General features: G+C 35.3%; 1 protein-coding gene across 5 annotated transcripts in view; it reads right to left on the bottom strand.

Moving 5' to 3' along the window:
• Positions 1–24,554, bottom strand: part of bcas3 (breast carcinoma amplified sequence 3) — a 584,912-nt gene that overhangs the window by 539,212 nt on the left and 21,146 nt on the right. For all 5 annotated transcript variants that reach the window (XM_031896950.1, XM_031896949.1, XM_031896951.1 and 2 more), the window contains exon 7: positions 10,831–10,912. In XM_031896950.1, coding sequence (XP_031752810.1) covers positions 10,831–10,912 — 82 coding nt within the window. The remainder of the gene's footprint in view (positions 1–10,830; positions 10,913–24,554) is intronic.

Raw genomic sequence — 24,554 nt, forward strand, 5'->3', positions numbered from 1 at the left:
ACCCTATATGAGATGGCTGCCCTTCCCATAATTTTGTGTTAGATACAGTATCGCGTTTTTTGGATAAGGGATAATATACCTATATTTAAATGGTTCTGTGCAGGATCCAAAAATAATGGATGTGGTGCAACACAACAAATAAGCATTCTTTCTATTCTATAATAAACTTTTCTGTAATTGCTTATATAAAACTAAGGAATTCTTAGGTGAGTAATCTTTGCCACGGGGCTACTGAGAGAAAATAGAAAAGAAGAAGAAGAGAGAAGGAGATAGAACAAATAGATTGAATGTTTTGTAGTAGGTGACATAAAAATGAATGTAACCAAATAATGCTTAAAAAAATGCAAGTGAAAGAAAACAAAGAAAGCACACTATTACAAACAACTATCTAGAAAAATAGAATAGAAATGTGTAACATTAAAAAATTAAATATTTTATTTAGAACAAATGCAAAAAGTCATCAGTGAAAGAGGCTATTCTGGCAATGGAATTAGATGAAAGGCTATCTCGCAGATTGTGATGAAACAAGTGCCCTGGTATCAGATTAATGGAACCCACTGCATTTCTCTGTGTGGGTAGCAACATAATCCCACAGGTTGTGGCTGATTTTTATTATTCATATCTTAAATCATACTTCCGTTTGGGCTTGTGGAATATGTTGCCGATATGCACACCTGCTCAACACAGTTTTAAATGCAGATCAGTGATTGAAAACAAATGAAAAAATCCAGTAAAACCCATCAAATATACAGACAGTTGAAATCCTGTTGCAAAGTCCCATTTTTAAACTACCAAATCCTTTTAATTCTGCCATATAACACTACAGCCTTTATCAAAAGCTGAAAATCCAGACAAATCACACAATTAAAATAATGAAAAAGGCACCACCTGTCCTTTCCCAGACTTGCACTTAGCAAAATGGTGACACTGATTCACCTATCTAAAAAAAATAGAGATAATAACTCCCAGTCTCTAGGCAAGCCTTTATTTTCATTAAACTACTCCAAGTTGATTAAATGAAGGTATTAAGGGTATGCCAGTGGTAGAATGCAGAGCTTATTGAGATGTATTTACTGATCATTGTTGCCTGTGCTTTACAGGGGTGGGAATATGACCCATTGTTTTAGGGGTTCTAAAATGTATGATTTTAATCTGATAGAGGATATCATTTTAACAGTAGTATACCAATAGGGAAAGCACATAGAGCATTGGAAAATGCAAATTACACTTTTTTCATTTAAATATAGCCAAGAAGTGCTGTACTAAAATTCATAGTGAGGATTAAATGTGCATTTATGAAGGGTATGTATGAAAACATAGCATATCTAGTAAGCTGCTAAATATTGTGACTCAAAGAACTCAATAAAATGCTAAAATACACAAAAAAGGTCAGAACTCTAAAAATACTGATCACAGAGCAAAGCTTTCCATGGCCTATTAATACATCTTAATTTAAGAGTATATTCTGCCTTTTTTACTCATCATTTTAATCACTAAAACACAATCATCAGTATTCTGCACATGTAGACTTATTTATCTAGTTATGTGGGCTTGTTCATATATGCAAATGTTACATGTATCTATTATCACCTAGGACCTTTGTGTAATTTTGACCACTATAAAAAACATGACCACTATAAAAAAACATTTCTAGCTTTCAAATAGTATTGATTTGCCCTAAACATAAACTAACACTGGCTTAATGTGGCCATACAGTAGTTGAACAGAAATAACCAAGGATAGTACTGTGGGGGGGCATTGTGAGTAGAGATTTCAGCCGGACTTAAGTATTATGCTACAAATGCCCAGTGTAATTGAAGAGAATGAATCCCAGCAACTTTTAAAAATGCAAGTGGCTTCACAACTAGGTTAAGTTGTTATTATGGGTGACTTCAATTAACCAGACATTGACTGAAGTAATGGTATCTGCATCATAAAAGCTAGTAGGTTTGTAAATATGCTAAATGACAACTTTTTGTTTCAGGTAGTTCAGGAACGTACTAGGAAAAAGTCATATTTATATAATGATCATAAGACGGTCTCTCTTATGAATATGTTGCAGAGACAAGTAGATAAGGGAGTATAAGGTCATGTTTGTAAAATACCAACTGGGAAAGACTTTTCACATGGTTTAATACAGAAGGAAAATAGAATATCTTTAAAGTGCTGCTTAACAAATATGCATGTCAGTATATTCCCCTTGTAAGCAAGGAAAGACATAGCAGATCAAAACCCCTTATGAAATGATTTAAGTGTTAGTGTTAAAGTAGGCAGAAAAAACAAAAGCATTCAGGCATTCAAGATAGCCAGGACAGCTGAAAATTGTATTAGGCATAAAGAGGCCAATAAAGCATACAAAATTGCTATCAGACAAGCTAAAATAGAAAATTAAAAGAGTATTGCAGGAAGGAGTAAAATGAATCCAAATGTATTTTTTAAATGTGCAAATAGTTAAAAAAATAACAAAAATGGGTGGGACATATTGTATCAATGGGAGGTCATTTGGTAAACTAGAGTAGGGAAAAAGCAAAGATTCTGTTATGTTTCATCTGTCTACATAACCAGCTAATGAAGGTTTCCTTTCTAATAGCAAATGCAATATTTTTTAATTGGACCAGTGTTGTGAATAGTGTACTGCAGGGATCTGTCTTTGGCCCTTTGCTTCTTAACTTTTTTATTAATAACCTGGAGGAATGGAAGAATTAAATAAAATATAACTGTCCATGTTGGTGTGGTTTTTCCTTTTGAGGCGACATTATTACTCTTTACAAATGCATAAAATTTTGTATACAGATTGCAGGGGTTCTTTTTTCCTTTAGAAAAGATCAAAGAAAAAATGTCCACCCCTTTAGACTTGAGGTAATAAACTTTCATTTAAAACCACGAAAATGGTCATTCACAGTGAGGGCAGTAAGGTTGTGGAATGTCCTGTCAGCTGATATTGTGATTGCAGATTCTATTCATGACTTTAAAGGAACAGTTCAGTAGTGTAAAAATGAAACTGGGTAAAATAGATAGACTGCACAAAATATTGCTTTCAATATAGTTAGTTAGCCAAAAATGTAACCTATAAAGACCAGAGTGAACAGATATCTAACACAATAGCCAGAACACTACTTCCTCCTTTACAGCTCTCTAAGCCGTCAGTAACCAATCAATGAACTGAGGGGGACCATATGGGTCATAACAGTTCAGTTAGTTTACTTTTTAATCTGACCCATGTGCTCACAGACTAACTAAACAGTTATGCCCCATGTGCCCACCCCCCCAAAGTCATTGACTAACTAAGAGGTTAGAGAGCTGAAAGCAGGAAGAATTGTTCTGCCTATTATGTTAGACATCCACTCACTCCAGTCTTTATAGATTACATTTTTGCCTAACTATATTAAAAATATTTTTGCACTGAACTGTTCCCTTAAGAGGTTTGGAAGACTTCTTAAAAAAGTACAATATCCAAGGCTATAGTGACTACAGTTAGACTATAGATCTACAGTTAGTTTAGAATAGGTTTTCTATGTGAGTCTGTTTATTTATATGATACATTTGCACTGAGGTTCATTTGAAGGGATTTAACTTGATGCCTTTTTTCAACCCAAATCAACTATGTAACTTTACCTGAAATGTGCATGTTAAGATGTTGCCATTGATACAGATTGAAAAATTAGAAACTCCCCTTCATTTTTATAATTTATACAATTGTATGTGTACAACCAATCTTGCTGTACAGTCTTCCCAGATGATGATCAATGAACTGTTTGGCAAGCAATCAGTTCTACAAATGATCATATCTTCAAGACAGCAGTCTTCATAGTAATGATATATCAAACTATATGCTAAACAACAGGCCTTATAATGGACATACACATAATAATTAAATCCTAAGAAGCTCTTATTAGTATGATTTTCATTATATGTATGATCCCAATAGAATTCTTTGTGCCATGTTATCAGTTAGACATGTTTGAAAATATAAGTCAGGCTTAAAGGCACATTAATAATGGGGGGATGGGAGAAGTATTTTGAATCTGATCATAACAATTTTACAATTCTTTTCTTTCTACCCTCGCATCAACTATATTTTGCCTGGTTAACAAGTGATCTTTCCAACATGGATAGCTTTACATATATTAATTTCCATCATCAAAGCATTAATATAAATGTGCACCAATTACATAGTTAGTTAGTTACATAGTTACATAGGGTTGAAAAAAGACCTGTGTCCATCAAGTTCAACCCATCCAAGTAAACCCAGCACACCTAACCCACACCTACCAATCTATACACTCACATACATAAACTATAAATACAACCACTAGTACTAACTGTAGATATTAGTATCACAATAGCCTTGGATATTCTGATTGATCAAGAACTCATCCAATGCATTTGATTTTATTCTATGCCCAGGCCTTGAGATTGTACAAATGACAAAGCTCTCACCCAGGTTAGTGGGGAAGGAAAGAAAATAAATTTCAAGGAGACTAGAAAAGTAGCATCTAAATAAACAGGAACTTGCCCATTTTTACCTACAAAAAATCTTTATTGATAAAGTTCTCTTGGCTTTTCTGTCAAGAACAAAATACACACACAACAGTTAAAATACTCATGGAGGCCTCCAATTTAAAAGTGTACACAAGCTTAAATAGCCTTTTTATGTACAGGACAGTAACATATCCTGCTTCTTGAGTAGGAATTCATATATCTAGGTTACACTATTAATTGTATATGCAGCGAAATGCAAATTTAAAAGAAAATCATGAGCAAATGCAACTGGGGTAATCAGCAGGTGTCTTGGCACCACAAAAGGTTTGGCCTTTGTTCTCCTTTAAATGAAATACTATGGGAAATCACACATGTACTTCAGAACTTTCAAGATAATAGAATTTTAGAAAAAAGATCCTGTACTACATTAGAACCAGGGCTGTATTTATGTCCAGTGCCACCTACAATTTTGTTGTTGTTGTTGTTGAGTTGTTATTGTTTCATCATTACTGGTTGGCTTGATTAAATCTACTGCATATGATGTTTTAAGCTAAGACCTTCATATGTACCTATTGTATTGCAGTCTTCAGGAAGATCACAGATGTTAAAACACACTTTGGGTTAAACCATTTGATGCGGATGCCTCAGGCTGATGCCACACAGAACTGATTCTCAGCCTGTGTAAAAATGCAGGCAGTCCCTACACTGGCATCAGCCACCTACCTTGCCTGCACCAGGAGCCGTTGTGTTGGCCCGGGTGCAGGTACATGCAGTGGATATCGTTGAAGAAACACAAAAGTTCCCATTTCAGAGCCAATATCCGCTGCATGTGCCTGCATCTAGGCTGAGACAATGCTTCCGGGTGCAGTCAAGGTAAGAGGCTGATTCTTGGCTTGCGTTTTGCCACAGGCTGAGAATCAGCCCCGCGTGGCATCAACCTTAGTACAAATTAGAAGCCTAAGCCAGGCTGTTGCACTATTTAGTAAACATAGGGTGCCTTGTATATGTATTTTGCCACTTTAGACATTTCCACATTTTTTAAAAGAAAAAGCTATTCTACCCTGCACCAATAACTACCCTATCCTGCAAACCCCTTAGTATTTTGAATGCTTTAAAAGAAAACACCTGTTAAAACTTGGCTTCCTGTTAATTGAACTAAGGCGATACGGCGAAGGAAGGAGCAGCAATCACTATGCGACAATCGATTGATCAAGTCTAGCCTTCCTTCTGTATAGGAAGGAGTCAGGCTAGACTCGATCAATCAATCGTCGCATACTTGATGCCTGCTCCTTCCTTCGCTGTATCTCCTTAGTTCAATTGACAGGAAGCCAAGTTTTAACAGGTATTTTCTTTTAAAGCATTCAAAATACTAAGGGGTTTGCAGGATAGGGCAGTTATCGGTGCAGGGTAGAATAGCTTTTTCACTTAAAAAATTTTAGTGTTACTTTTTCTTTAATACTTATACATTTAATACATTTCAAGACATATTACCCCGGATGCAAACCTAGAGAAAGTAGAAGACCCATATTCCACTAAACAAGCTTGGAATGTTCCCCCAGGTTCCCTCTCTACCCTTACTAACACTTTTTCTTTTCTCTGGAATCATTAGGATCTAGTATTACAGTTGTACTTTTTGCAAATTCTGCTCCCACTATCTTTGTATTTCCCCTTTCTCTAATATCTTTTAATACCATTTTTCAACTGTGAGAAGTAATCTTGTTTGAGTGCTATAATTTTATGCATGTGGATTGCAGAGGAATGGCAAAACATTTCCAAAAGGTACTGCATGGCTCCTGGTCTAATTACTGATGCCTGTTGAAAGCATTACTGAGTTTTAAAGATGCATCAGGCAGTTCAGGAATGATGGGCATCTGTATTAGTGAAGTACTATAGACTTTAAAGTATTTTAATTATATTCTGTTTGGTTTGATGCTTTTCTTTCCAGTTGTGGACATGTTCTTATAATATAAGCCTATCACTTTGGATTATGTTCTGACATCATAAAATTCCATTTATCAAGTTATTTTTAACATGAATATAAATGATGACGTTATTAATAAACATCAATCTGACATCATTGTGACATTATTTTAAATGTAATCTGCTTTGCAAATTATAAATAGTATAACACCAAAGTAGAACACACGACTGGGGCTCAAAAATTAAACACTTAATCCTAAATTAGCAATACTTCAGAAGTATATTAAAGAAGGAAGGAACTTAATGTCAAAAAAATAGCAGTCACACTTTTAAAAGTCACCCAAATCACAACTGTCTGTTTACTGACAGCTAGAACATGACTCCTTCTGAACAAAAATAATGAGACCTTTCCTAGCATAGTTGTCTGCAACACAGTGTACAGACATTTTGCAGACAGCTTATCTAACAATTCTAGTACTTTATTTACTGTGAAGTGAAAGCTGGGGCCTATTAAATTGTGAAGCTGTGAACTTTTCCCTTCACACCTGGGAATGAATTCTTTATCACATGAGGACATCTTTTTTAAGCCCATGCCAATTCGTTTGAAGCAGACTCCAGCATTAAACAATACTTCTTTTACTTTTCTGCAGTATAACAGTTTGCGAACCTTGCTTGATGGTAATCATCAGCTCCATTACAATTCATTTTATTTTGTACAGAATCATTAAGCTGTTGCATTAGATAACTGCTGCGTCTTATTACAGCTTTTCCTTTTATCCAACTCCAGATATTATCCAAATGCCATTCTTAGCTTTTTTTAGAGCTGCTTGGCTGAGCAGGGCAAAATTGATGTCTGCACACAAATACTAAATTACATTTTTTTATTTCTTATTTTCATAGTAAAAAATTGCATCCAATCTTAAACACTGTTTTTCTCTCACCACATTGCTACCAGTGTTTGAAAGCAATACTATAGCAATCAAGCATAATTAATCCCTTAAGGTTCCCATAAATGGTAAGATCTGCTCATTTGGCGAGGTTTCCAAACGAGAAGATTGTCTCCCAATAAGCCCACCTAAGGTGGACAATATCGGGCTAATTTGACTTCATGGCCTAAATCTAAGTAATATTCTACTACTTCTATAAGAATCACCTGAACTCACTTGTTTAAGAGCTTGCTAGACGATTATCACCTTAAAATGTGGCACTGTATTGCTTTGAGGCAATTCTCACATAAAAGTGTGCAAACATTTCACTTTCAGGAAAGTTGCTATGGAAGACAATGTCCATAACTAGAAAAGTGAAGATTAGAATGTAAGATACCATGTGTGCCAAATACAAACCAGCTGGAACAGCTCAAAACAACTGAGGAGAAAATCTATAGCAGAGAACAAAATGGCAACTACATTGGGAAACTTGAGGACAGCATAAATGATGAGATTTACAAGCTATTTTTTTATTAGTGGAATAATCCAGTGGCGTTGTCTTTTATAGTGCTTTCTAACAATTCCTTATAATTTAAGACAAATGCATAAGCATAATAGGTTTATTTTGATACAAAGGTAAAATACAATGTTCAGATTTGTAAATCTTTCTCAGTGTTATACATTTTTAAAAGTGAATTCAGTTACACCAAACTACACCGCTCCTCAAGTATGCATAATACAATAGTAACCAGTACTTAAAGAATAGGAAATTATGTCTGATACAGAGTGCAGAATGGGGTGTTTTAATAGTATTACAGGTATGGGACCTGTTATTCAGAATGCTCGGGACCTGGTGTTTTCCAGATAAGGGATCTTCCCATAATTTGGATCTCAATAAATTAAGTCTGCTAAAAATAATTTAATATTGAATACCCAATAAGGATTAATTATATCTTAGCTGGGATCAAGTACAAGGTTCTGTTTTATTATTACAGAGAAAAAGGAAATCATATTAAAAAATTAGAATTATTTGCTTATAATGGAGTCTATGGGAGATGGCCTTTCTGTAATTTGGAACTTTCTGGATAACCAGTTTCCAGATAACTGATCACATACCTGTACTTTAGTTGTTGCATATATATTTTGACAAGTCATAGGGGCCTATTCATTAAAGTACGATTGAGTCCGAATGCTAAAAATTTGTATGTTTTCTAAGTGCGTATTTTCTGCGCTTTTTTAGTTAATTTCCCTAACTTTTTCGTACTTTTCGACAATTTGTGCATCAAAATCGTATTTGTCGCAACGAGTACAAAAGTTTCGGAAATTCATTTAAGCTTCGGTATTGTGACTTTCCTTTGGCCAGGTTGGAGCTGCAGAGTGCCATTGAGTCCAATGAGAGGCTTTCAAAATCATGCACTGAAGGATCAAAGTCAGAAAGTTTTTCTCACCGTTTCCGATCATTCGGTTACGATAATTTCGGAACTTTCGGATCATACCAAAATATTTTCGTACAACCGCAATACAAAATTTTCGTGCTTTTAACGCACATCAGAAATTATCGGATTTAATCCGAATTTTTTCAATCATACTTTTAAATGTCCAAAATTCGGATAAATGAGTCCCATAGAGTCTTCAGATTGATATAAAAAGAAGTAGTTTTTTCACATTTTTTACCCCCTGCCAAGAAGTAAGATTTGAACAATAAAGCAGTTGAAAGAAAAAGTATGTTTGGTCTAGAAATGATTAATTTGGAACATGAAGGAAACCTGTCAAAAAAAAATTTGGTAGGTCTAAGGTTGAAGGCCCAACAAGGTATTTTCAGCTGGTAGAGATATGACCCTGTGTGCCTTCAGAGTTAGAAACCTACCTTGCAAGATGCTACTGTGCTTTTGTAGGCAAGATAGTGTTCAGTCAATCTGCATTATAGTCAGTAAGTGTAACAGAAAGGGGATTGAGGTTCAGTAGTATGTTGCCATAATAATTTTCACATTAAAATTCTTTCATTTCTAATAGTTCAATATGTTTTATCTGTAATTTTAATAAAGATCAAAACAAAATAAATCATATTAATGCCACTGACAAACCTATTAGTAATATCACTAAGTTATGTCCCTTTCTCATGCAACTGCTAAAACATCCCTGGCCCTTCCTCACTCCCCTTAAAACCTGCTGCTAGCAAAGCTCAGCATACAAAATCCTTCCGCTAAATTTCAAAGCACTTCTCTTGTGCCCCTGTGCATTCCTAGTTGTTTCCTACTTTCCTCTCAGAGCCATCATATTTTCTCACTATTCACATTTACTGCCATCATTTAAACCTTTCAGTCTTGCTGTTCTGAATTCCTTTGTAGAAAACACTCTCTCAAAGAAACTCAGATACTATTTTTTGGAGTACTAGAACAGTGTCTGGTCTGGTCTAGTCTTAGCACCTAAAGGAATACTGTCATAAGGAAATGGGGTTTTTTTTGTTTTTTTAACACATCAGTTAATGGAGCTTCTACAGCAGAATCCTGCATTGAAATCTGGGTTTTAAAAGCGCAGACAGATGTTTTTATATATAAATTTGAAATTTCATATGGGGCTAGTCATATTCTTCATTTCCCAGGGTGCCACAGCCATGTGACTTGTGCTCTGATAAACTTCAGTCATTCTTTACTGCTACGATGCAATTTGGAGTGACATCACCTCTCCCCCTCCTCAGCAGCCGATTAGTAGAACAATGGGAATCTAGCAAGACAGCAGCTCCCTGACACCTGTATTACTAAAAATGCTTCTCATGAGAATAGCACCGAATAGTAAAAAATCCAAGCCTGGCTAATGACTCCACCAGTTACATTGAGTAGGAGCAACAATAGGTTATCTGAAAGCAGTTCTAATGTGTAGTGCTGGCTCCTTCTGAAAGCTCAGAATCACACACAATGCACTGAGATGGTTGCCTATACACCAATATAACAACTGACAAAAAATACATTTGTTGGTTCAAGAATAACAGTTTAAATGGTAGAGTAAATTGTTTGATATGTAAACAGTGTAACATAGAAATAAAAACTATACCATATAAATAGGCAGATGCCTTCTTTCTCCTATGTATCGTACCACATGGAACTTGATTTCTTTATATTTACTTACTGCAATATTTGTTGGTTCATTGACCTTGTTCAGTTTTACTTTTCTGTATTTAAAAAATATATACTATGCCTTTTCTAATAACGTTTTGTAATGTTATACAGGTACATGGATTTTTTTTTTGTATTAACATTACCAAACAAAATACCACGAAGGTGGAAACACTGTTCCCAAACAATAGTGTACACTGAAATGAGACAGAGTTTGCCTTTAACATTTAGGGGTATATTTATCATGCTGTGTAAAAGGTGGAGTAAAACATCACCGGTATTGCTTGGTTGCCCTAGGCAACATCACCGGTAATGCTTCACTCAACTTTTTACATAGCATGATAAATATACCCCTTAGAGTGGTATGTGTCTAGAAGTTTAAAACTCACCAAACAGGGGACATGGCAATACGCGAGCACATCGTACAGAACCGTGCCGAGCAGAGAATAATTCCTGAGCTTCACCGCTGACCTGCAAAATAATTGAATCTATATTAGTAAAAATTATTTCAAAGAAAATTTCTTATAAAAACAAATTATGTGCTTTGCACTCCATCAGCAAGTATATGCAACTTCCAACTTCGTACCTGCTGCAACCGCTATTTTGTGTTTTGCATTGACCCTTCTGTTAGTAACCAAACCCTACTACATAAATGGCAACTCTTCCTTGTGTTGTCAGGTACAAAACACATTCACTGTGCACTGTTTTTGTGTGTAGGATACTAACTACCATAACCATAAGGTAGCCTGCAACACAGGTTAAAGCACTGTACAAGCATTACGCATGAGTCTTCAAGAGGGACAGTCATGCTAATGGGCCCTGAAAGGAAAGTTTTGGCTGTAACTCAACAGGCATATAAAGCTGCTGGTTAGAAAATAAGCACATTGACCTTATTATTTAAGGCATATAACCTAATTACCAATAGATAGCTGTTGAATGTTTCATTACTGGAATATATTTCTAGGGTCTAGGGCAGCAGTTCTTAACTTGTGGGTCAGGACCCCTTTGGGGGTCGAACGACCCTTTCACAGGGGTCGCCTAAGACCATCGGAAAACACATATTTCTGATGGTCTTAGGAATCATTTTATGGTTGGAGGGGTCACCACAACATGAGGAACTGTATTAAAGGGAATTAGGAAGGTTGAGAACCACTGGTCTAGTGACAATGATACTACTTCTTTCAAAGATATGAGCAATATTTTCACCATCAAGACTGTTACAAACTTCTTATTGAAAGAAACCATGCCTTAACCATGCCTCAATCATGAATACTTTTTATGCAAGGTGTATTGCACTGTACTTATACTGCCATGCACCCATACCTAAGGCTTTTATCTCTACTCATCCTTGTACTAAATTATTTTTTAAAAAACTAAAACCAGTAGATATGAATGAATTTGTCTATGAAGCTTAAGTGTGTCATAAAATGTGGAATGTGTACTAGTTTAAACTTAAACGCATTAGCAAACACTGTAAAGAAGCACAAAAAAAAATACTGCAATGAAAAAAATAAGTCATTTTAAGCCGTAAAAACAATGTGTTTGGCAGCAGTATCTTATGTTCCTCGGCTAAAATACTGATTCTGCATAAAATGAATAGTTAAACTTTTTACTACTTTTCCAAAACAGCCTTAGGTTTGAGTTATAAACCTAATATTAAAAACGTAAGTTACTAAAGATAGAAAAGTTCCTCTAATGAAGTATTCCTTAGATGTAATTACATTTGATATCTTTTCTGTTATTATTATTATTGGATCTTATTGGATGTAATAAAACAAATGAAGTCTATATGCAGTGAAATTTTCATGATCCTCTAAATTATTCAGGGAAGAAAGACTAAAACAAAGAAATCAAGAGCAGTGGATCTCTGAAAGTTTGTCAGGGCAATCAATATTGCGCAGATATGGGCACAGATAGTTTGATTTTCTGAAAAGGTAATATTAATTTCACATTTTACACTTTATACACTTGGGGGCTAATTCATCAAAGTACGAGTTGGAATCCCAAAATGGGTAAAATTTGGATTAGATACGATAATTTCTGATGATCGCAAATATCACAAAAATTCTTACGAAAAAAATTAATTAGTCATGATATCGTATTGGCGATCCGAAAGTCACAAAATTTTTGTATCCGAACGATCGTAAACGGCGGGAAAACCGTTATGACTTTGATCCTTCTGTGCATGTTTTTGGATGCCTCCCATAGGACTCAACGGCTCTCTGCATCTCCAACCTGGCCCAAGGAAAGTCACCATAGCGAAGCTTGGATTAATCCGAAACTTTCATACTCGGCGCAACAATACGATTTTGTTGTGTAATTTTTGACGCACAGTACGAAAAAGTTGCGCAAAAAAAAAAATCGGTGAAAACATGCAAGGTACGAAAACTTAGAAAAAATACGATTTTTTTGTATTCAGATTCAATCGTATTTTAATAAATGGGCCCCTTAATGACCAACCCTCTTCCAATTAAAAAAAGAAAGAAAATAACAAAATAGAGATCTGATACCTAACAAACTTGCCCTGACAGCCAGTGAAGCCCCCTGAGAGTAGAAATAGAGTAGGTTTATTTCAAACCCCAGTGCTAGTATTTATGCTTAGAAATGTAAACAAAATTCATTATATTGGATCTATTATTAGGAATGTTTGGGACCTGGGGTTTTCCAGAAAAGGGATCTTTCTATAATTTGGATCACTACACCTTTAATTGTAGAATTATTTAACCACCAATATGTAGGTGTAGTCTGGATCTGGTACAAGGTATTTTTTATTTTAACAGTGAAATGTAAATCATTTTTAAAAATTAGAATTATTTGCTTAAAATGGATTATGGAAGATCGATTTCCCATTATTTAAAGCTTTCTGGATAACGGGTTTATGGAAACGTACAATACTCTTGTTGCTACAACATACATTAAGGGCTGTGACAGACGGGGAGATTAGTCGCCGCGCGACAAATCTTCCTTGTCGCGGGTGACTAATCTCCCCGAAATGCCATCCCACCGGAGAGAATGAAAATCGCTGGTGGGATGGCGCAGCGAAAAAATCTAAGAAGTTGCCTTGAGAGGAAACTTCGGCGATTTCGCCACCACGTATGCCATCCTACCGGCAATTTACATTCTAGCCTGTGGGATGGCATTTCGGGGAGATTAGTCGCCGGCGACAAGGGAGAATTGTCACAGCCCTAACAAGAAATAGATCTATAACTCAAGAATGAATGAGTGTTTGTGTTTTCATCTGTACATGGATCCCTTCTCAACACTGGGGCAGGACTTCTATAGATTACTATACCCCCCTTATTTGCCAAATTTTCTTTCTTTTAATTACTACAATCTTGTCAACATTGAGTTGATATTGTATTTTACTTAAATAATGGTTTTCTTTTCATCTTTTCAGATGTTCAGCTTTACTTGAGTGGCTACTCACTGTGCATCTCTATACAAAAGAACATGAGGGTAATACTACTTAAAATAACCTTGTAAGTTGTTTTAAAGCTGAGGCCACATTATGGAACCGTATCACTTCTAATGGACAATTATTTCAAAATCGCAATGTGCAAATACCAAAAGCATTCCCTTCATTTAATCTTTATCCTGAAATACAGTCGTTACACTTTAAGCATAATGCTTTCTTTATCATCACTGACTTTAGATAATTCGTTCGTCTGCATTTATCCAAAGTGTTAGCTATTCCACAGACAACTGTAACAACAGCACCATCTACAGTTACATTTCCATGTAGAGTTTGTGGAATGTTCAAAAATAAAAACCTTTTCTATCAAGTTAAACATTTAGTAGATGTATTAACTGTGATGCTTAGTATAACACTTACTGCTGCGTTCTTCATCACTTTTTTAACTAGAACAATATGAATAAATTGTAAAGGCACAATAAATTTATCAATGATGTATAATATATGTAAAGTGCTGCATTTTATGTTGGCACCCTACTTTGCCCACACCCTGTACTCTCTTTAGCATTAGTTGGCTTCCCATCTACACTTGAAAATAGTAGGGATGCACCAAATTCACTATTTTGGGATTTGGCCAAATTCCCAATCCTTCGTGAAAGATTTGGCCCAATACCGAACCGAATCCGAATGTGCATATGCAAATCAAACCACCACACAGCGGGCGGTGAAAATTGTTTATGCAAATCAAACTACCAATGGATTAAAAAGAACTGTGCACACAGCGGGCGGTGAAAATTTTTTAACTTCCATGTTTGTGTGACGAAAAGTTTTTGGATTTGGATTAGATTCCGCCAGGACCATGGATTCGGCTAAATCCCAATACTGCTGAAAAAGGCTGATTCTTGGCTGAATCCCGAATCCTGTCATCAGTGCATCCCTAAAAAAATAGTATATAATTCAGTACTGCTAAAAAACTGCAATAGCAGTAAGATAGCAGGTACTATAAATGCATGTATTAAAGGGGTTGTTCACCTCTGAGTTAACTTTTAGTATGATGTAGAGAGTGATATTTCAAGACAGTTTGCAATTGGTTTTCATTTTTTATTTGTTTTTTTTTTTTTAATTAATACAGTGTTTGTCCAGCAGCTCTTCAGTTTGGAGTTTCAGAAGCTATCTGGGTGCTGGGGCCAAATTACCTTAGCAACCAGGGAGTGGTTTGAAAGAGAGACAGGAATATGAATAAAAGAGGGACTAAATAGAAAAATACATTATAAAAAGAAACAATAACGATAAAAGAGTAGCCTCACAGAGCTATAGTTCTTTGGCTGCCAGGTCAGTGACCCCCATTTGGACTACAAGGAGTTAGAAGAAGAAGGCAAATAATTCAAAAACTATAAAAAAAAAAATAATGAAGACCAATTGAAAAGTTGCTTAGCATTGGCCATTCTATAATAAACTTAAAATTAACTTAAAGGTAAATCACCCCTTTAAATAAGGTTAGGAATGTAGAAAGATAGCAGGCAAATCAGATCCAGTGTAGGAGTTACAGCAGTGGACTATAATTTTTTACTCTGGTCCGGGTGCAGGCACACAGAGCTAATTTCAGACCAAACCTTACAAGTATGAATTTCAGAGCCAAATCTACACCGTGTGCCTGAACCCAGACTTGCGCAATAGTTCCAGATGAAGACACAAGAAAAAACCAGTGTAGAGGCTGATTCTCAGCCTGCATTTATCCAGCCTTAACGTTTGTGACTGCTCCACCCATTCCATGTATATGATGCCCCACTTCCAAAGCATGCAGTGAGGAGCCAATAACATGCTGGGTGGAACCTTCTTAAGCAACAGGAAACTGTCCACGCCTCAAAAAGTTCTTTGGTTAAAAAAATAGCTACGATTGTTCAGTAATTAAAAGCATTAAGGTCACTAGCACTTAGGCCCCAAACACTCTTGATATGTTTCAGACCCACCAGGGTCCTTAATCACAGACATCATGATATACGTTAAGTTTTGTATTCTGCCAACCTTTCTGTACATAATGTATGTACATAACAGCCATGAGAACTTCATAAAACAGTGTCACAACTCATTGAAGCTAGTTTATAAAAATAATGTATAATAGTATTAAAGGTCTCCTCACAGTTATATGACCTTTTCCAATGCCTTTATGGTCAGGTAACTCCTCAGTAATAGCGATAAGCGAATCTGTCCCGTTTCGCTTCACCATAAATTTTGTGAAACTTAGAAAATGGCAAATTTTCCCACAGCAGATTTTTGCGACGCAAATCCATGCTGCCAAAAAAATTTTGCTCATCACTACATTATACCTGTATGTGGATGCACCTGGGCCATTTTCCCCTATATTGGAAGTGGGTTACAATCATTTGTTGAATAAACCCAATAGGCTTGTTTTGCCTCCAATAAGGATTAATTACATTTTAGTTGTGATCAAATACAAGGTTCTGTTTCATAATAACAGAGAAAAAGGAAATCATTTTTAAAAATTAGAATTATTTTCTTATAATGGAGTCTATGGGAGTTGGCCCTTCAGTAATTCGGAACATTCTGGATAACAGGTTTCTGGATAAGGGATCCCATACCTGTGTATATATATATATATATTACTAACATAGGAAGCTAGCACTCGCGTTAAACTGGAATATTTCGCCTGGATGCAGTCCCCGAAGAGATCAAATAAATACGTTCCAAGGATTAGGTAACACAGGGCTTAAAGTTGATTTTTGATATTTTATTAATGTGAACAAACATATAACATTTCGGTTGCAACACCAGACTTAGTCAAAAACGTTAGTTGTTTGTTCACATTAATAAAATATCAAAAATTAACTTTATGCCCTGCGTGAGCGGTACATAATCCTTGGAACGTGTTTATTTGATCTCTTCAGGGACTGCATCCAGGCAAAATATTTCAGTTTAACGCGAGTGCTGGCTTCCTATGTTAACGTGTATATATATACCCCTTTATTTCTTTCTACAGTTGTAAGAATATGTGGCATTCTCATGTTTTCAGTTACATGCTCCACCAGTCATTTTTTTAGTCAGCAGATAAGTTCTCATATCTTGCCTATGTTTACCTGTCATCGCTGCTGACAGGTGATTATCCATTAATACCATTAACAGGCTCCTCAGACGGATATGGGTACTTCTCCGCCAGCTTACAAATGCTGGTGAAGTATACATCCCGTATGCCATGAGCAAAACACCAACAGCTTTGCAGCCACACAACTTTTATTAGCAGAAGAGTGGCCAGTAGAAAAGTAAACACTCTTCTACCGTCTGTCAGTTCACTCTGACATTTTGGCAAGCTGGAAAATAAACACTTGCTGGCTGATATCCTTCTGTAAAGATTTACGAGGCCGACGGCTCCTGCAATTCACTTTGGCTCCTTAGTTCAGATGTTAGCTAGAGTCCAAAAAACACTTTTCTCACTCTGGAAAAATGTATAGAACTTGTTACTGTGTGTGATTAAAATCATCCTAGTCTCCTAACATTTACCAAAGGGCTAGATTACAAAGTAAGTGAGGTTAGAAGAAGGTTAACAAAGAACAAAAACCGGGCACAGATCCCAGATAAACATATGCAGCACTTTTTGTTTTATTATGTTTATCATTTTGAAGACATACAATTAATGCTATTTTCTTACCCATTAAAGCTTCCCAGCACTGAACTCTACTAGTTTACAGGCATTCCTTCTCCATTTACGTTATGTCTCACAAATGGCCTATATTCTAACTCATCTTGGTTATACGCTCTCAAAGAAAACTCACTGTCCTATTATAATTACTGAAACATACTGTAATTGGTAGAAATCCCAGCAGCTACAAGATTATACTTTTCATGACTCATCACAAGAGATAAACCCATAAACAGGCTGTCGAGTTCTCTGGTTACTGGGTTACATGTCAGTGCTGCATACCTAAAGGAACCAAAGCAAACATTGGGAAACATACAAGCTAAAAGTTGATGCCCTGGTCAGCATCAGGTCCATATATCCCTGTCTAAAAATACCAGCTCAGTAACCAGCATTTATGAAGGTAGGGGTGGGGATATTGGCATCAATATTTCCTTACTTATACAAGCATATTTTCTACTATTTTTAAAAAATTATGTTTTATACATTCTTGTTGGTTATATTATGATTGTGACAAACGCTGTTAGGAGGTAGGCCCCCTTGTTCCTTTTCACTGTGGCGGATCAGCATGCAGATTGTTTTGACAACTCTGTGTTCAGACTTATATAAGCGTGCGTAAGCACACTACCGTGGTCAGTGGATACTGCCCTGGCGGATCTTCAAATGTCTTGGAGTTGCACCTGCAGAGATTAACCTGGGAGATAAGTATAACTGCATGTATATGGTGGAGTAATTCTACACGTAAATTGAACATCTAAGGTGCCACTTTTCTGAACTGATTTGAACTGAGAATGCGCCATTAAAATTGGTGTCTCATTATTGGACTTTTTTAGTTGGAATATATTCTCCAAAGTCATTGAAGAATAATGTTCTCCATATAAAAAGTCTTTAATTTTAATTGCAAATGATTTGTATACGTTATAAATACTATAACATTTCTCAATTCTAATTTCTCAATTATAATTTGGGAACTACAGGTTAAATAAAAAACAAATTGAGTATAAATGAGTGGAAATAATGTGTTTTCAGCTAGCATAAAACAAAAAAAAAAGAGTAATAAAAACCTTTGTACTAGACAGTAGGAAAAGTATTTGAATGTATCCACATTTGGTAGCTATGTACTAATGTAGTGAGAGTAGTATTCTTTCACAGGCAAGTTGTTTTTTCTTAAGATATGCTTGACCTATCATGCACTTCACAGAGAATCTACAGAGATAAGGTGCAGCCATTGGAGTGAAAAGACATAAAGAGTGATGTGAAACGAATGTGGGAAAATTAGTGTTTTCTGCCAAACAAAGGTTTCTGAGAAATTCTGGAGGTCAAAGTCCAAATTGAATTCTACATATAGAGTATCTGAGCTTTACAGATTGTTTCACATGTTCCCCCTAACCTTCAGATCTACAAAAGATCTTTTAAATTTATTATCTCATTAACATACAGTAAAATGCTTTTAGATTTAGTGCTAAGTACACAATAAGTGAAATCATACCAAAACATTCAGTCATCTAACCCCTTACTGTTTATAAATGAGAGAATTCCAGGCACTGATTACTAGGGTGCGCTAAGTGTATTATTTTTATATAGATCAGCAACAGAGAAAGGGATACTCACTAGATATTAAAACATAACGTTTATTCAAAACTAGCAGAATTATACATGTAAAGATCAACCCTTGTAAGCAAGCAATTGTACGGAGGGTATTAAATAAACTGTATGTGAGGGATGGATGACCTTTTGCATTCCGAGGCAGCAACTGTTTTGCTATTGATATTGATATTACTTTTTTTAATGTATGAATACATACTGTTATGAGATATACACTGAACTGCTATGCAACATAGAAACAACATGCCTGTAAGTACCCATTGCATAATTACTGATCTGGGATCAATAACATCAAATGGGGTGGTGCAGATGAATTTATCACAAGTTGTATGTTAATCACAAGTGAAAAAGTTGAATGTACTACTCTAGCTGTATTGTATCTTCTTCCCAGAGTATATGACGTGTTATTGGCATGTCAAATGCATCACTGGAATGGTATTAATGCTCTGGACAGTAAATTTGACTTTCTGATCCTTGGTTCTGACTCTGGATTTAGTGTAGCATAAGTCAGTTCTCCTCCAGTTTTCTTAATTGTTTGGCTTCTGCTACCAGTGTCGGACTGGGTTAGCCAGGCCCACTGGAATGTCCGAAGAAAGGCCGCCCCTCCCTTTCCCCCGACTTCCCTGCCACTGCCCATCGATGAGTAATGCTGCTACCACCACTGCCCCCTTGCGCTTTATGTCTGCAACCCTCTCGGGCCATGTGCCCAGGTCCATGGGGGCCCAACAGCACCAGAGCCCACCGAGTTTTCTCCCAGTGTTGTAGTGGGAAGTCCAACATTGTCTGCTACATTGTTTTAAATGTCAGAAACAGGATTCTGCTTTCAGTAGCATTTATATTTACAAATAACTTTAAAACCATTTAAAATTATTCATTTATATTATTCCGTTTCCCTTTTTCCCCTATATGTGAGGTTCAGTGTGAAGCAGAAACCTTCTGTTTTAAAAGCCCAATAATTACAGAAGCAGAAAGCATTAACCCTTTTTGGTGGAGTTTTAGTGAACTATATGAATAGCTTATAGATTTTTCCTGTAGTGTAATATTAAACCAGAAAATGCAGATTCTATTTTGTCAGCAGTACAAGGGATAAGCTTATACTAACTAGATCAAGGAGAAAAAGTGGATCACCACAAACACATTGCAATAAATACTGGAATGGCACATTACACTGGACTCTTGTAATGATACAAATCATCGGTGAGCTATAAAAAGTGCTTTATCCACTTCCAGAGCTCAATTTTAATTTGTGGATAAATATATTTTTTAAAGTTCACAATGCGGTTAAACCTGTCTACTCTATATACAATACATCAATGTAAAGATCTTGTTCTGTTTGCTAAACTGTATCTTGCTTTGTGATTGAGTGCAATGTCTGTTTGATATCCCTATATTTGTTCATTATAATAAACCAATAAACACTTCTGACAAAATAATGTAAGTTTTATTGTATATTTAGTTACATCCCCCCATTGTTTGCTTTCCATTGTTCAACACAAGTCATAAGTAATCATTTGTATATTACTGCCACCTGTGTTTGTGTTTCAGCAACTCACACTGTAAAAACAGCCTGAATATTTTGTGAAAAAATGCAGAAAAATAATTTGTTTCCTTTAATGAATGGTGCATACCATTGACATATTAATTTGCTAATATTTAGAATATTTCTCTTTTCGATTTGTACTGACCATTTAACAAAGGGCATAAATATTTATAGTAGCGTAGTCAGGGAAAAATATCTCTGAGAAAATGTAAAATAAATTACAAAATAATGCAAATGCAAGAGTATCTGGAAGCGCCTAGCCTGGTACAAGTTAAAAGGCCGTGGTGCAGATTTTAAGTATAAAGATGGCAGTGATGTGATTACACACAGAATTGGGGGTATGAGCCAAGAATAACAATTTTAGCCCAGATTCTTTTTGATCTTGCCAAATGTCAAAGAAAAATCAAGAACCATAAAAATCACAACATTGCCACTACAAAACTTTTAGAACCAAGTTGTAGATTCTCCAACACATGGGTTAATTGGTATAATATATTTGTGGTAGTGGCCGAAAATTGATGTAATATAGTAAGGTTAGGGACATTTGTTTTATATAAATATAGCTTATATTACACTCAAAATCTTTCCACAACCAAGGTGCTTTTAGATGTAAGACAGAATACAATTACTTTAAACTTCCTAAGGAGCTCATATACACAAGATAATTCCAGTTGTAGTGGTCAGTAAACCAATGTTGCACAATAAAAGGAGCAAAATGGAGTCCCTATGATGCAGAAATTTGCTCTGTTTGTCATAACAAACAATGAATTAGTAGAAGAGGCAGGAGGATGTATGGAAATGAGATATAAGGGCTAAGATGAAGAGAGCAGAATTGGGTAATGGAAAAGAGATGGAGTATAGAAGGGTTAATTTCTGTGAAGATACATTTTGAAAGGTGCAAAAAAGGGAAAATGATAGAGAAATACATAAAGAAAACAAGAACAAGAAAAAAAAAAACATATAAGAGAGAATGGAAAGAGCAGAAAGGAATATAATGTATATAAGGCATAATAGCCAAGTCAGCATCCAGTATCAGGACCACCTTTAGATAAACAAGGCCTTCCAGAAGGATTATTGGTCAAGACATAACTCCATATGTCCCACACGGCTGACCAATTTGCATTGATCCAACTGATAAGCCTACCTACTAAAAAAATAGATGAAGGATGACCCATGCATTTTTAGCTTGAGCAATTAAACAAGACACATGCCATATTTTGTAATCCGTTAGCCTGTGAGCTTGCAATCCATTATAAAATATGCCTTGTACTAGGCTACTGAAAATCAAAGAAATTTTGCACACTATGATGTGTAATTAAAAAATTTAAAAAGAAGCCACTGTCACTGTAATATAATAATAAATAACAATTGTCTAATTAATTGTCTAAACAGTCAGTAAACAACCATGTGGTGAATTCTCAAGCAGGGAAGCAAAATAAAATGGAAAAGCAAACTTTTTTTTATTATTAATACATTAAAACAGCTAGACATTCTCTTTTAACACCAAGTATCCAGTGGTGCCAAATGCTAACAGAGGTTCCATTAGTAAACTATTTTTGGATCTGTAAGTACTTCAAAATTCCATGGATCCTAATCTAATCAATGCAGGCTCATTAGGGAAAAATTATGTTGTTCAGGTCTGCCTTAACTGCATAGAGGTTAGACTGACGATACTTTACTGATGAACCCAAAACACAAACAATATCATTAAGCTAAGATCACAAAACCAAATGCTTCCCAGTCCAAAATAACATTGTGCAAAAATAAATTATACTAGAAGCATGCACACAGAGGAAAAAAATATAAAATGCTTTTCTGCAAAAAGTGTTACTTTATCAATAATTCTGTTTGAAATGGAAGGTTTGCTTTAATTTTGTACATACATGTTCTGGAAACAAAGGAGAATGTCCTATTGTGCAAGCTGTGAGAGCTTCATCTTCTCTATGTTTGCTTTTTATATATATATATAACTTTTTTGTGAATTAGTCATTCTAGAAAATGTTGTTTATCCTAGCAGCAGAATATCTTTAAAGAATATAATTAAGAAGCAATCTACTTACTTTAAAAATACTAAAAACATTTTATGTATATACATTTTCTCAGGGAGTGGGGAGGTTAATTTCAAAATAGTTCTGAGTTAAAAAACATGCATTCAGTTTATTTTTTTATTTCTCTATATATACACATATAGTAGTAAAGTTATGCAGGCCCTTGACCAAATCACTAATTTATTTTTCAAAATAACAAATCCTACACTATTTTACTAGTGTTTATTGTGATAATTTTATTTTAGAGCACTGAATTACACAATACTTGTGCATTTATTTGGTATTAGAGCTTTTTTAAACTGCTAAAAAACGTAAACTCCATATTTTGTGTTTTCTGAAAACAAAGCCAAGTTCTTTTTTTTAAAAAATGAGTGTTCAGTGTTTTGAAAGAAAAATATTACTGCATTTGTGTGGAATCACTGTATAGCATTGAATAGTATTACACTAATAGCACTACATTGAGATTTCCACTCTTCTTCCTCTTATGCTGTACTTTAGAGAAATGTTGACCCTCTCAAAATGATGATGGAGCAGCCTCTTTCATTATCTTATAAACTTAACAAAATCTAGCACTCTTTAAGAAGTCATTTCAACACTTTTCCAGGAAATACACCTTTATCTATAGCCTTCTGTATTCATCCCAGATACTTTATACTTCAGGCTTTTACCTCACATCCAGGATGTGCATATTTTTCAGAAAAAAATCCTCTTTGGTTTCTCTGTTACTATATGGTAACTTTTTCATTCCAGGATCTATAATGCTTTAAAATAAAGAGAGTGTGCACACTTATGTGCTCACTCATTTTAAACCAATAAATTACACTACAGTCAAAGAAAAGTTTTAGATAATGTCTGTCCTTACATTTCTAAGAAAGCTAATTAAAAATAAGCTCTGCGAGTATTTTAATTTTAGTCAAGGCTAAAGTGAATTATTGCTATTTGTCTAAAGATGCTACTGACTGATTCAGCTCCTCCTCCTATAAGTAGGGACTGATGTTTATCAGTTTCTCTGTTTATCAATCTCTACATGCTAAATGGCTTTTTGTACATTTTGTACAGTGCTTCAGAAAATATTACAAATAACTAAAATCAAAACTCATATTGGTCAGCACAAATAATGAATGCAACTTTTTTCTATGGGCTTTTGACTTTAAGTAAGGCCACATCCAAACAGGTAAAAAAAAAGTCACTCAGGACCCATGATCCTATCTGAAGTAGCCTAAAACAATACAGAACAAAACTAAGTAAGTACTGTGGTTGACATGTGAGCTAGGAGGGGTGTGTTATAACAGCCATGACCTCATTATGCCACTACTGACAGTGGAGTTACAGGCTGGATAGTTTGAATTTTTGGCCACATGTGAATACTGAAAGGCTTCAGTGGTTGACACCAAACTGAAACTAAACCAGTGACCAAAGGCATCAGTTGGTAACGCATCAGCAGACAGAATCTCTGCCTACTCCTTGTCACAATACCTAGTTCTTACATAACTTTACCGCTCACTAAGTGACCCAAGTGGACCTAGCCTAATTAAGAATTTCAATAAGAGGTTAGATAACTGTAACCAGTTAATGTATTAATTACGCCTCATTATATGAGGAGAGTCAAAAATCAAATATATGCATTAAGTTTGCAGGCGTGCTTACTACTAAGCTTGAAATATACAGAAGAAACAATTTTTGAAGCAGACATCCTAATACGTAATTGTACTTCTTGTTAAAAAGTGTTTAAAAATGGATGTAATACAGAAAGTATAAGAATATAATACAATTATTATTTAATTACATTGTCTTGTAGTTTACAAATGTGTTTGTTAAGCAAATGTAATATTTGCCTGCCTAAGCCCTTAGGAAAG

Source organism: Xenopus tropicalis, chromosome 2, assembly GCF_000004195.4.
Source record: "Xenopus tropicalis strain Nigerian chromosome 2, UCB_Xtro_10.0, whole genome shotgun sequence".
Lineage (NCBI taxonomy): Eukaryota > Metazoa > Chordata > Amphibia > Anura > Pipidae > Xenopus > Xenopus tropicalis.